At 35.4% G+C, this 14,408-nt stretch overlaps 1 protein-coding gene across 3 annotated transcripts in view; it reads left to right on the top strand.

Annotated features, from left to right (window-relative positions):
• The window catches only part of Stxbp5 (syntaxin binding protein 5), a 145,525-nt gene that overhangs the window by 115,244 nt on the left and 15,873 nt on the right, over positions 1 to 14,408 (top strand). The window contains exons 19-22 of one of the 3 annotated variants that reach the window (XM_028764343.1): positions 1,416 to 1,481; positions 5,335 to 5,394; positions 5,499 to 5,546; positions 12,532 to 12,582. In XM_028764343.1, coding sequence (XP_028620176.1) covers positions 1,416 to 1,481; positions 5,335 to 5,394; positions 5,499 to 5,546; positions 12,532 to 12,582 — 225 coding nt within the window. The remainder of the gene's footprint in view (positions 1 to 1,415; positions 1,482 to 5,334; positions 5,395 to 5,498; positions 5,547 to 12,531; positions 12,583 to 14,408) is intronic. The other 2 variants (XM_028764345.1, XM_028764346.1) reach the window with 2 other exon arrangements.

Genomic DNA, 14,408 nt, shown 5'->3' with positions numbered 1-14,408 from the left:
CAGACACAAACACACACACACACACATGCACAGACAGATAACCCATATGCACAGATACAGACATACATTCATACACACACAGAGATGATGTGCGTATACACACAGACACACATGTATGAATATGCGCAGATACACATAAACAGACATGTGCATACATAGACACACACATACTACATAGGCGTGCACACACACACACACTGTCACTTCCCTGGCACAAAGTTTTGATCTCCTTTAGAGTTCCAAGCATGAATTTTTTCCTGTGGAGAAGGCCTCAAATCCAATTAGAAGTTGTTTTGTACGGTAGCTCAATGAGTGTTGCCAGTACTTCACACCATGCCTGGCAGGTCAGCCCTGTAGCTCAGAAGGGCAACATGTAAGATTCTTGGTGACTTTTCCCTGGAAGCCCACATAGCACTTTCCAGTGCTACAAATGCTAGCCAGCAGGGAAGAAGCTCCATTCCTGCTTGGTTTCTGTAGAGTTGAAGTACGTGTTGCCTTCAACAGAAAGCTATTATTCTCCAGTTCTGACAGGCATCTCAGAGTGGCATAACCTGTACTGTTTGGGGTGGGGATCAGTTTCTGGCACCTTCAAGACCAACAGCTCATAGGGAGGCATCTCGCACAGTATACTGGCACTGTTGTTTAGTAGTCTGACTTCTGGGAGCAGCGTCATTCACCTCTGCAGGATACCTGCTTTTACATTCTTTATTATTAGTACTATTTATGATACAATAGCTTTCTATGTGGCTTTTTCATACATCCTACATTTTAGTTAATCCTTTCTCTTTACCTCCTCATAAAGTACTTTGCAGTGATTTTTTTATAATAATTTAGGCCAACTTATAGTATAGATCATATGTAATTTATGTAACTCATGTCTAGCTGAGAAAAGTCTTTGTTAAGAGGTTTTAATATGTGATATTATAGTTTTAAAAGGGATAGTGTATAAGACAGGTAATGTGAAATATAAATTTAAGAGATACAAAATATTTTCATAACTATTTAAAAATTTTTAAATTATATAGTAAAGATTTACTTGAGGAAAACCACTTAGAAATTTAAGTTGAGGATTCTTGGGAAAAAAATCACCAAGCTTAAGTGTTCCTTCTTCCTTGAAAAATGTAAAAGAGCATATCATATGCTTGCACATTCCTGATGTTTGAAACATCCTACATCATGTCTTGTATCCTTAAAGAACAACAAAAGAAAAACCCTCTTCCTACATCTCTTCTTCAGCGGGTTACAGCTGTCTTAGTTGAATGTATTTTATTGCCAGAATGTTCCTATTACAAACCCCATCATTGCCATAATCTCTCAATCTGCCTTCAAGTGGTTCATAATATAATGGACTCTATAAGTAAGAGGCCAGTTGTATAAACTGGTGTGGTCTCATTTGCTCTTGATTTGCCTTTCAGCGGGCCTGTGTGATATCACTGAAGGAACTGTCGTCCCAGAGGATCGCTGCAAATCTCCAACTTCCGGTAACCTGGTTTTATTTCATTAATAATTATGACTTTTTAAAAAAAACCTTAAATGGCATATTGGTATATCTATTTATCAACATTTAAATTTACATGTGAGAAACATATCACCTGTTTTCCTTAAAGTTTTAACTGTTTTAATAAGTGAAAAGAAACAGCAAGTGCTAATTAGTAGGTGTCGCTTATGTCTGTTCAGGGAGGTATGATTGCTCAGTTAGCTCTCTTACAGTTACAGTGTTAAATGTATTCTCTACTTATCATTAAATAGAAGTTTTAGTTAGGCTTCTAGATACTTCTAGGAATATGCCTCTAGATACTACTGGCAATAGTTAGTAGAATGAAGTAAATTAGAGAAAAGTTATTTTTTAAGTTAAAAATTGGGTCTTTTGGTAGTTATTAAATTATATTCATTCTAATGCTGTGACAGATTTTTTTCTTTTTGCACAATGATTGGGATCAAACCCAGGACCCAACCCCAAATATTGTTGAAGGTTTGATACCAGGTAAAGAAATGGACTCTTAGGAATGTTCAGGCCTATTTATATTTATTTTTTCACTTTGATTGAAGTCATTTCTAGTGTATTTATGGGCTTATTAAAGCAATTCTTTTTATTTGCAGATGGGTCTTCATATGGCCATGTATATAATAATATCTTACAGCAAAACTGTTTTTAGTACGCTTGAGAATCTCAAGTTCATTATTGTAAGATAGTGAAGCTTTGCTAATCTTTAGTAAGTTTAACTTCATTGTTCTAATTAAATTTATTATTTTTCTACCTACGAATCTTCACTAGCCTCCTCCTAGAAAGATTTTTCTTGCCATAAATAACACCATGTTTAGGTTTCTTAAAGCCGTTCTCATTGTTCATTCCAAGTACATTCCATGTATTTCTGCTCTTCAGTTATCAGAAGTTACTTGTCAGTATGCTAAGGACCTGACCACAGTCGGTGGGCAGTTTGGATGTGAAGCACACCACACTTAAACTGATAGCTTGCTTAGTTACATTCAGCCCAAGTAAATTTGTTTATCCTATCATCCTACACTAAGATTTAAAATGACAGATTCATGAAACATTTAACAGTAACACATAATTTTAAATAAATGCAAAAGGATAGTTAACTATAAATATATAAATATAGAAAGTGCATAAATTTGTACTCCAAATCCTATTCCAGAGATCCTCAAACTAGAGGAAACTCACACGTGACTCAACATTTTAAATACATTCTGCTCATTGGTTCCTATGATAGCTCGGTTTAATTTTAACCTTGACAGGACTCTACCTGTTTCCCTTGATTCTGAGTCTTCCATTGATTCTGGAATGTGGAGTTAAAGTTATAAGCTCAAGGAAATGGATGATAGGACCTGAGATCTTAGTCTTTTATGCAAACCTTGGAGGGCCTCTGCTTCTGCTCACATAGTGAAATTCTCTGAGGAATCAAGTCTGTTCTCACACACCAAGGAAACATCCCAACATCATAGGGACAGCTAGCATCTAAACCGCGTAGGTGTTAGTGTGCACAACTAACACCTGGAAGTCAGTGCTACAGTGCAGCAGGCTCCCTCTTGCAGCTTGGCTGTGTGTCTCTATTACAGTACTTAGTGATGGGCTTTGGCCTGACTATCTTACTCACTACATTTGTAGTTGCTTTGTCCATAGGCCTTTTTACTTCCTAATTGAGAAATAAAGGAAAAATTTATTATGATTTAGTTTTCTTACTAGCAAATCAAAGTCTAATGATAAAAAATGAATTTAATTGACTCAGAAAAACAACCACTTTTTTTTCTAATTTATTTATTTTTGGTAATTTGAGATAGGCTTGGGTAGCCTAAACTCACTGTGCAAACCAAGTTGGGCTCTGCTTTCTATATACTGAGATTAAATGTGACCACACTTAGTTTGGTTTTGTTTTTTTAAGTTTCTTCTTTTAATAACACGAAAACAACAAAAATACTTGTCTGAAATAGTTACAATGAGGTAGGATATGAATAAATAAAATTGTCAAATGATACATTGTGAATTATTAAAAACAATAGTTAATATTTTAAAAGTTAATATTTGTAGGAAAGGAATAGATATGAATAAAATGGAACTGGAACTTAAAATGAGTCCCTTATAAGACTAAGAAGGGCTCAATATTTAAAAGTGTAAGTACTCACGTGCCTTCTTATCTGTTAACCAAAGGTTGTGCATGCAAATGGAGGAGACTGAGGACCTTTTAAATACTATAAATAATCAATGTGGTTAGCTGCTCAGCTAGTTACAATGAAAGCTCTCTTCAGACAACATGCTAGAGAGTTTCCTTTTGCATTTATATTAAAATAAATCATTTGTGTGCCTGCTGCCTGCAGCTGGATACACCAAATAAATGGAAGTAGTCACAGGCAAGCGGAAGTGGTGCCTAAGAGGCTTGAATTGGCTCAGCTAGCTCCTTAGAAGTGGTGCACTCTTTTTGTGGTGGATGTGTATAGTTATATAGGCAGAAAATAGGAATCTGTTAGGCTATTTTAAACTAAAGCTTCACACAGCATGATATAAATGCTGACTTTTGGTGTTTATATGTGGCCTGAAGGAAATAAGAAATTGTAGATGTCTCATGTGTTTGTTTAATTATAGTAATCTGGCAGATTTAAATAAACTTTGAAGCTTGTCATGTGTTGTCATATAAATTAAAACAACCAGTAGTGAGCATTTTCAACTATATTGCCTGTTTATGTTTAGAAAACACCAAACATTTCTATAATATTTATATGTGGAGCTGTTAGTCTGATATTAATCTGATATTGATACAAACTACATAAAATAAAGCTATTGTTGATATCTATTTTACCATAGATTTATGAAGCTATTTGGTATCAGAGATGACAATATTTTAAAATGTGAAAGTTTCTATGGTCATTATACTCTTTAAGTATGTTACACTTGTATGAAAACAGCTATACCTATTTCTAATCTGGAACTATTACTGAGATCAATGTTGGTTTTATGTTAGTTCTATATTAGATTTGGGAAAAACTATGGATGCTATTGACAAAAACAACATGAATAATTCAAGGAATAATGTTTGCAAACCTCTGTGTGTGTGATTGTATTCTGCCCATGTTTTCTGTTTTTTTCTTGGTGAGAATGTCTCCCTGGCCATAGTAAGGATGATTTTTGGGGATGTGGAGGTCAAGTTCAAGTTTTTGTGTTTCTACCTAATCCACTAAGGTTAATTACTTTGATTGGGATTCCTTTAAGCGTAGAAAAGGAAATCTTTTTATTTACCTCCAGTTCTTTTTTATATATTTGAAGCTATCAGAAAATCTTCATTCATTTAGCTAATTTGAATTAGTGGCAGCTCCATGAGATACACACTACACATGGGTCACAGATGGGTCATAAAACAGAGTAGAAGTCTGTTGCGGTGAGGAAGGTCATTGTACATAAATATAAAAATGCTACGTAATTAAATGATGGCCATTTTATCAGAAGGATGTCAAGTATCATGAGGGCTTAAAGGGGAACGTAATCCCCACTTGGAAAGGTGGTGAGTAATTTAATCTCTGAGATATGTTGAACTGTACTTAATAGGTGTCTAAATGTCATATTTATTTTCTGTGTTTTTAACTTATAAATGCAGTAAGATTTTGCCAAATTATTATACATTAAATAAAAATTATTAGAAATAAATTTTGATATAGTAGTGTCTGCTATAAAAGATTGTATACTATTGGCTGCAGTATTACAACAATCTCATAATTGTGGTCATCAATTCTTAGTGGTCACCAAGATTTCAGTCTGTGATTGTCGCTGTGTTCTGTTTGTGACTGATCGTGTGCCCGTTCCTCATGTTGTCTTTATTTGTGTAGGTTCTTCATCGCCACACAATTCAGACGATGAACAAAAAGTGAATAATTTTATAGAAAAGGGTATAGTATCTTTATTTTTAAAGTATTTTGTTTTCATTTATACTTAATTTATCTAGTTTACTCTGAATAGATTTTGACATTTTATATTAAAATATTATTTTCAGTGAAGACCCAAAGCAGAAAGTTTTCCAAGATGGTAGCCAGTGATCTAGGTAGGAAATAGAAGTTTTTATTTTGTTTCTAATCGTTGTTCCATGCAATGCTAACCCAATACCAGAATATGATCCAGTGCATTGCATCTTGTGTATGTTAATTTGTTATTCCTTTGCTAAATAATAATCTTTGGGCTGTGTCTATTCTAAATGCATTTGGGAAATAATTCTTAAAATCAGTTAAATTGGGTTGTGGCTCTTTCTCTTCTTGACTTACAGAGTGAATTATTCTGTTCACTTTTAGTTTCACTTCATTTTCAAATAAAGCAGGGTTCAATTTATGCTCTAAGTACCAAGCTTAGACTCTCTTTTTTAAACTGTGAATCAGTTTTCCTTTATAGTTGTACTCGGGGTTTTTTCTGCCATTACTCCCATCTCCCTCATATTTTACAGTCCCATTTCAAGGGAATGATCTTCTAAAAGATGGCATTATCACTATGTGATCAATACCAGTATCAGGGTAATTGACGGTTTCCTGCCAAGCACACCTCCATGCACAAGTAAAACATATTATACTACTCTTGGGGTTTTCTACATATTTCGTAATGAATTATCAGTCTAATATTCTCAAAGTATAAAGCCAAAGAAGAAAATAAATAACCAAACTTGGAAACATAGTCAAATTAGAGTTCCATAGGTTACAAAAAATGGAATATTCTCCAAACTTTGAAAGTCTTAACAAATAATATTATAGAAAACACACACACACACACACACACACATACATACATACACACACACACACACACACACACACACACACACCCTACATTTTTATCACATATTCCTTGTTTTATTATTATTATTATTATTATTATTAATTATTGGGGTAGTTGGGTGTATTTGTTTGGGTATGATAATATCATTGAGAAAGCATTTGTGTGTACAGGTACATGCATGTGCACATACTTGCAAACAAAGGACAACCTCCTTAGGTGCCATCTACTTTTTGTTGTTTCTTTTGTTTTGCTGTGCTTTGTTTGAGACAGGGTCTTCCACTGATCTGGCGCTCACCAAGTAACTGACTAGACTGTCTGGCCAGGAAGTCCCGAAGTCTGTCTCTCTTGGCTCAGGGATTGTAAATGCTCTTTTAAATGTGGGTTCTGGGGATGGAATTCAAGTCCTCACATTACAAGGCAAGCATTTCTACTCAGTGAGTGACATCACCATCCCTACCACATATGCCTTTGATCTCACTAAGGTCTGTGAGTTACTCTGCAGCTGGAAGAGGTTTTACTCTTCCTTAATTTATACGGTTGAATTTTCAAAAATTACTACATGAAAGCCCTTGTTTTCTGAGCTTTGTAAATTGAACCCTGTTTAGTTATATTAATGGTAAATGACTATTCGCCCTGTGGTCATTCTTAAATATGGTGGTTTACTCTTGGGTAAAGGGCTTTTTTCAATTATTTATTCTTTATTGTGGTTTCAAAGTAAATCCGTTGGTAATAATAATTAAATCACTTTAATTGTGTACTAACTCTTGGCAACTAATTTCTTTCTAGCACTTCGTATCCTGTTACCTCCTACCTCTGTCACCGCTGTTCTTTTCTACAGCGACTGACTAAGTCACTTTTACAGTTGTATTACCTCACCTGAAAGAATGTTCAGACTTACCTTTGTTAACGTAGTTTCAGTGTGATTCTGAAACGTTATTAATGTGTACCTTCCCATGTTTTTATCTTTCAAGTAGATATGTAACTTCACGTATTTTATGTTCAGATATTTAAAGTCTTTATGAACAGATTTGCCGGCCAGAGAACATGTTTGGAAGAGTATGGCTTAGATCATGTTTGTCTTGTCTACGTTTTTCCTGCTTTTCTTTTTGTTACGCCAACCAACACTTGTAGGAATGTGTCTTAAAAACTATGTTGACTTTATACATCTTTCCAAAGTTATGCTAGTATATGATTCTTCCTGTTGATTTTTTACCAGGGACATTTTCCTCACCTGCAATATTGTCATTGTATTTTGCAAGATTTTTGTCATAGTGTCTCTTTCTTGATATGACAGTTGTTATATAGAAATAAAGGAAACATCTCATGGATCTCATGGTCTTCCTTTTTCAAATGGAATCTGCCCTGTATTCCATAGGGGAGGTTTTATAGTTGAAATATTCCATATTGGATATGTACTCTCTATATGTATCTCTACATTATGATATCTATTTAGTAATATTAGCATCAGATATGAAAAACATGAAATATCAATGAACTGCCTACCTTGATTAGTGTTTGCTATGACACACTCTTCATAAAAATATTAGGATTTGGGTCTGGAGAGATGGATCAGCAGCAGTTAAGAACACTTATTGCTCTTGTAGAGGACCCAGGTTCAGTTCCCAGCACCCATGTCCAACATCCTGCCGCACCTACAAAGCCAAAAGGATGCACATGGTACATAGACATACCTGCAAGCAAAGCACTCATAGACATAGAAATTAAACCACTGTTAAAGCTTAGCTGTAGAAGCCACGGGGACTCCTTCAGCACTGCTGGCACTCAGTAGCCCTCACCATCCAGTCTGCAGCGCTCAGCCATGTCCTTAGGTGACTGTGCAGTAACCTTGTGGAATAAAAGTTAGACCTACAGCTTGCTTCTGACAAAAGAACTGCCCTGCATTGCTGTGGAATGGTTCTGTTCCTAAGTTTCACTCATTGGAAAACAATTGGCTGGCACCAGAGATGGTGTGTGGGTTGCTAAAGGTGATACAGGGTGCCATTCATACTGTAGCATTATTTTTAAATTTATTTCTTTGAAATGATTTTCCACACAATATATTTTGATCATGTTTCCCTTACCCCAAGCATAAAATATGAAGTTCTCTTGCAGTGGCCTTGACAGTGCAGCAGAGCTAGATGATCCAGGAACAAGTTTCTAATACAATTATCTATTATGTTTTTTGTAGCATTGGATCTGCACTATAATTTTTTTTTATTTAAGCAGCTTAGAAATCTCATGAACTGTTCTTTGTCTAATTTACTGATGAGAGACCTGAGTATAAGTTATATGTTGGCTGCACAGCCAAATAATAAAGCAGAATGTGAAATACAGTGGTCTAGTTCCACTGTCTGTACTGTGTTATCTCTAAGAAAAAGTCAGAAAAATCTATAAAGGTTTTATATACATTTATATGCATATATAATATACATAGAAGCATATTATGCAATTCATAGATATTCTGCCTATGGCTCTACTCTGCTGCACAGTAACCTGGGGAAGAAGGGCTCATAATCAAATTCTGTACATTATTTTTTTATTTACAAGGATTTTTTAAAAATAATAACATCATTTAAAATTTTAAGAGAGATTTGTTGATGAGAAAGAAAGAATGAATTCTATCTGAATACCAAATCTCATCCACCATTTTGGTACCCATTGCCTGAGCATAATATGTTATTCGTAGATGTCTAACTATCTTAAAAATCACACTCAAGAGAGTGAATAGGAGCAAACTGGAATATACTGGCTACTGACCCCAAAGCCCAGCTACTTCTCTTGCCCCTTATTGGCAGCTAATCCAGGAAATGACTCTCACAGTGACTACTTTCTTATTCTTGTACAAGAAGAGCAACACCTAAAGAAATAGTAGTGGAATATGATGCAGTAACAGCACGTGCAAAGAAAAGTTACTTGCATGTAGTACACACAGAGTGTGCTTGTCTATTCATTCTGGAGGATCAGCTGCATTAGTAAAATCTTAAAGACCAGTAGCTTTTCTTTGACTGTTAGTTGTTTCCATAAGTCACTTAGAAACATACAGTCCACATGACAGCACTATTCAATAAGAAAATCAAAATTAACTTTGCTGAAAATTCATAACTATGTGATGATTTTTCTGTCTCATGGCATGCTAAACATAGATTTTTAGTTGGATTCCATGCCTCTAGCTCCATTTTAATTTCTACATTCCAGGAAGGATTACATAATAGCCTTAGTATGTGAAGCCAGGATGAGTGAGCTAGTGTTAGAGACTAAAGAGTAATAAGTACTGTGCTGAGTCAAGTCGAACACAACTCTCCTTTTAGTGGACAGCACTCTATGCTAGAGAGTAGTTTTCCTATAGCATTTGTTAATGTGGGGATCAGAAGCTTCGTATGTCTCCAGTCCTAGGACATGGAGAATCAGCTGATTGTTTACTTCTCAGAGAAGCCTGGAGTAAGTCTAAAGTCAGTTTAAGTGACGCGAGTGCTATGTTAGTCATGTGCTCTCTTATTCTCACACACGTCCACGTGACCAACGCAGCTTAAGACTTACTCTTTATGTTTCTGTTCTACATTATTAACTTATTAAAGTACACAGCTTCAATATCTCACCCTTTTATATTTCAAGAAAGAAGGAAAGTTAAGTGCTGCATCCACAATCTCGCTCTGTGGTGCTGACCTCAGGACCAGCCGAGTTGATGTATGCTGGGATATAAGGGATATAAGTTAAAAAGATTAAGCAATTAGTAGTTAAAACAATACAAGTATATAATTAAATGCTTTGACAGTTATAACAAAATACTATATGTGTGCTTTTCCCAGGATTAAAATATGACTGGAATTGGATAAGAATTGCTAAAGAAATATCTAACTATACTCATTTTTATATAGTACAAAAATCATGGTGCTAGACAGAAAATTTTATTTTATGACAAGGATGTGTTTGCATTTTCAAAGATACTTGAGGCTATGTAAATTTGTTTCTAATGGAAATTCTAAAGAAGACTCAAAGGAAATTCATGATTCAAGATTTTGTTGTAAGCAAAATTTTAGCAGGTTGCTGGTCTGGTAACTGAATCAAAGTATATAAAAGTACTGGACTTTTCTGTAACCTCACTTGCTCTGAAATAATGACACAGAGACCTGGCATGTTTATTAAAAGCATCAGGTACTCAGCTGGGCAAGATTTGCATCTATTCTAACCCAACTCTACTGGCTACTACCCAGCCTCCTGCCCTATTCCCTGCCATCTTAGTCTCCCTCTGGCTGCTTCTGCTCCATCCATGTACTCATGGCATCCTTCCCATGGCGACCTCCTCTGACTCTTCTCTCCATGCGGGATCCCCCCACACTGGAGTCAGAAGTCCCATCTTAACTCTCCTCCCCATCTATAGGCTGATCAGCTCTTTATTACCAAATCAGAAATGATGGAGAACAAATTTTACACAACATTGAGACAGGAGATACTTCAATAATCAAGACAGTACCAGTGTCCAAACTGCAACCAGATCTCTAGGCACAATGATCAGCATCTGAATACAAAGCGCACAAAACTAACCCCCAACAAAAGTGTCAATAAAACATTTATAATTAATAAATTATTCATTTCATAGTATTTACTTTAAGTGGGATTATTTACAAATTATTTGTGATAGTTCATTTTTCTGTATTTATCTTTTTTGATATTGAAATAAAAAGTTGAGCTTATGTTGATGTATGACATTCTATACATTTGTCTTAAAGATTCCCCACCCCTTTTTCTAAGAATATTGTCACAGAATTGGGATAACGAAACACTAGGCTACAAATACAGTAACAAGTGACTGTCGTGCACCATTGTGTTTGAGAAGTGTGAGTTAGTGGCTCACAGTAACTGACAGAGTACTGGGGTCTGGAGACATGACATCCATGACATAAGAGTTGTTTAAAGGTTATTTTTGAGCTATGCAAGACTGATTTTTCTATTTCAAGCTTCATGTGTTACCAATTTATTTATATTGTGATATCTGATGAAACTATGGCTTCTTTGAAAGTGTTGATTTAATATTGTCTTTAGAAGACTGTTTGAGGAACACAATGACTTCTAGGTTATTCTGCATTAAATAAAATAGCACCCATGTATGGGAGATGCACAGCTGTGACTATAGCCAGCTATGCTAATTTTGTATTGCCTTGTACCTCTTGTCTCATTCTTAGTAAGCTGGTAAAGAAGAGATGGCTGATATGGAAATGTGGCAGTTGGAGTGTACTAATTAGCTTAGACAAGCTGAGCAGTAACTAGGTGACATCTTCCCTACCCCAAAGTCCCTCCCAGTCTACCTAATGCCTATTCCTAACACTGGATTTGTCATTTTTTTAGATGTGGAGGTTATGTACTATGACTGGATTTCTCTTTGTTTACATGGCGCCCTTATGGACTAGCAGGGTCTGTGCTTTAAATATCTCCTAACCATCCAAACTTTAACCAAATGTATGCATTCGTGTATTAACCAATAATTTTTTTTTCAAAATTTCACATAGGGAGCACTATTCTCTGACGCATGCACTACCACTAACAGAATAGTTGTAGCAAACTGACTCCTAACTTAAACCACTTCCTAAACTAAAGCAATACTGATTTTGAGGATGGAAAGTGAATTCCATGAAGTTTGTGGATGAACTTTTAATTTTTCTATCATATAAAAATACTTATATTTACATTTTATATAAATACCATGATTTTAGATCAAGCATGACTTAAAAGATAAAATGGAAGTATTAATTTATACCAAATAATGGTTCTGTCAAATATTACACAAATATTTTGATTTGTTTAGAGATATACGTGTGTCTTATGTTCTAAAAATTAATTTTAAAACAATGGCAAGTGCAGAAGCCATGGCGTTGGGAGCTAGGAAGACCTTGTGTCCACATCCTAGCCTGGTCTCACAGTGTTGCTTCACCTGCAACACAGTCCTTCTGAGGAACAACATTCCTCTTTGTAGAAAAGTCAAGCCTTCTCCTGTAGCCCTAAGCAATCACTATTTTTAAGTAAAGAGTGTATAATGCTGTCTTGAAGGAAGAGCTTCAAGCACACAGAGATTACATCAAGTGAGTACACACTTTTAAAAATTGGGAAGGAAGATTTGTTTCTTCCGCTCTTGATGTTACTAAACATAGTTTAATTACCTCAGAGTCTTGATTTCGGAATAAAATTATTCACTTCTATCTTGAAAATCAGTTGCTATGATAAATATCAGTTAAATATTTCTCAAAATTTTAAAAATATATTTTATTTTTCAGCAAAGATGTCAAGGAAATTAAGCTTGCCAACTGACCTAAAGCCTGATTTAGGTAAGTAGAAGAAATATTCAAAGTAACTGAACCTTAAGGAGGAACTCTGACAGCTTCAGGAGACGGTTCTGCTCCTGGGTCAGTGGAAGATCCCTGAGTCAGAAGGCACAGTATAGAAGGAAAGTGGAGAGTCGAAGATGGGAAATTATTGTAGATCATACTGAGTCAGGGTTACAATGACAAGATGCTCAGTTGACTCAACACCTTTTGAAACAGTGTTTAGGATGCACACTCAGGGAAAACAAAACACATATTCACCTGCCTTCCTTGCTTTTCTTCAAATAAAATTTAGTCAAGCTTTCTTGATTATGGTTTAATTTTTATTAAAATTATTTACATCCCATTCGTTCAGAAACCTGTTTTAAATTCTACACATTTAATTCTATACTTACTATTTTTAAAAGAGGCAACTAGTTTTTCATGTAAAGATTATCACTGTTGACTTTGGTAGCAAATGAGGAATACTGTCTGATAATCCTTGTTTGTAGCTCGTTGATTATGAAGGCAGTGGGAAGTTCCTCACACATTATCCGTGTGTCTGTCTCATAGCCAGTCTTGGTATTTTATATTGACAAATGGGGTCACAGTAAAGATAGCAAGATCCACGTGGCACAGCAGTGGTTCTCAGCCTTCCTACAGTGCAGCCGTTTGATAACCTCTCACACTGGTTGGTGCTGACCCCCAACCATAGAAGTACTTGGCTGCTGCTTCACAACTGTGATTTCGCTACTGTTATAAAGTAAATATCTGGTATGTAGGATATCTGATATGCTCCCTAAAGGAGTTGTGACGCACAGGTTGAGAACCACCTTAGTATAGGCAAAGCCACATTTCTCTCTAAAAGTCCCCCTCCCTGAAATGTCTATTTTATTTGAAGAAGTAGCACTAAAGGATGCTTTCTGCTGAGCATTATCTTAGAGATGACTGAATTTCCCCACTCATTCCTCTTCCCGGTTATTAACTAGATTCTTTTTCAGACTGAGATGTTGGTCCTGTTCAACATACTAATTTTACCATCTCTCTCTGCCATTTCTTTTACCACCGCTTTTATACTGAGAGGAAGCATGTGGTAATTAGTATAGGCATACTAGTATACAGCTCTGATCAGAAAGTTCTGAGCATAGGAAATGTAATTTAGTTGAATTATATACTCTTAAAGGGAAGTGAAAATTAATCATAAAATACAATCTAACTCCTTGTTTCCAGATGATCAACATTCTTTATTATAAAAAAATGAAAATCTGAATTCCTTATAGATGTAGGTGTGTATGTGTGTGTGTCCATGTGAGTGTTTGTATGTCATTGTCAAAGAATAAGTTTAATTGAAAGCATTTATGTAAAACTGTAAAAGAATGATTTATAACTAAAAGTATAAAAGTCACAATTTGAACCCAAGTATTTTTTAGGCTTATGGTGTACATTTCTTAAGCTTACCATGTACATGTTTGCTCTAGAAGATGATAAAGGATTTTCACCACATGTGTGGTTTCAGTAACAATAAACATTGTCAGTTAAGCTGACTGTGATGCTTTCAGTATCTTAAAGGTCTCATATTCTCAAGTACTCATTTAGAAGTACTTTGGCACCACAGCACACACCTTTAATCTTTAATCCCGCCACTCAGGAGGATCTCTGTGAGTTCAAGGCCAGCCTGATCTACAGAGCAAGTTCTAGGACAGCCAGGGCTGTCTTTTAAAGATTATATATATGTATATGTATGTGTGTGTGTGTGTATATATATATATATACACACATATTACATCAACTATTTTTAAAGTGTATATTATATGTTACCACTATACCAGTAATTTAGTCTGTACATCCAT

This window comes from Grammomys surdaster, unplaced genomic scaffold (assembly GCF_004785775.1).
Source record: "Grammomys surdaster isolate TR1022 unplaced genomic scaffold, NIH_TR_1.0 143, whole genome shotgun sequence".
Lineage (NCBI taxonomy): Eukaryota > Metazoa > Chordata > Mammalia > Rodentia > Muridae > Grammomys > Grammomys surdaster.
This window is presented reverse-complemented; position numbering and strand designations above follow the sequence as displayed.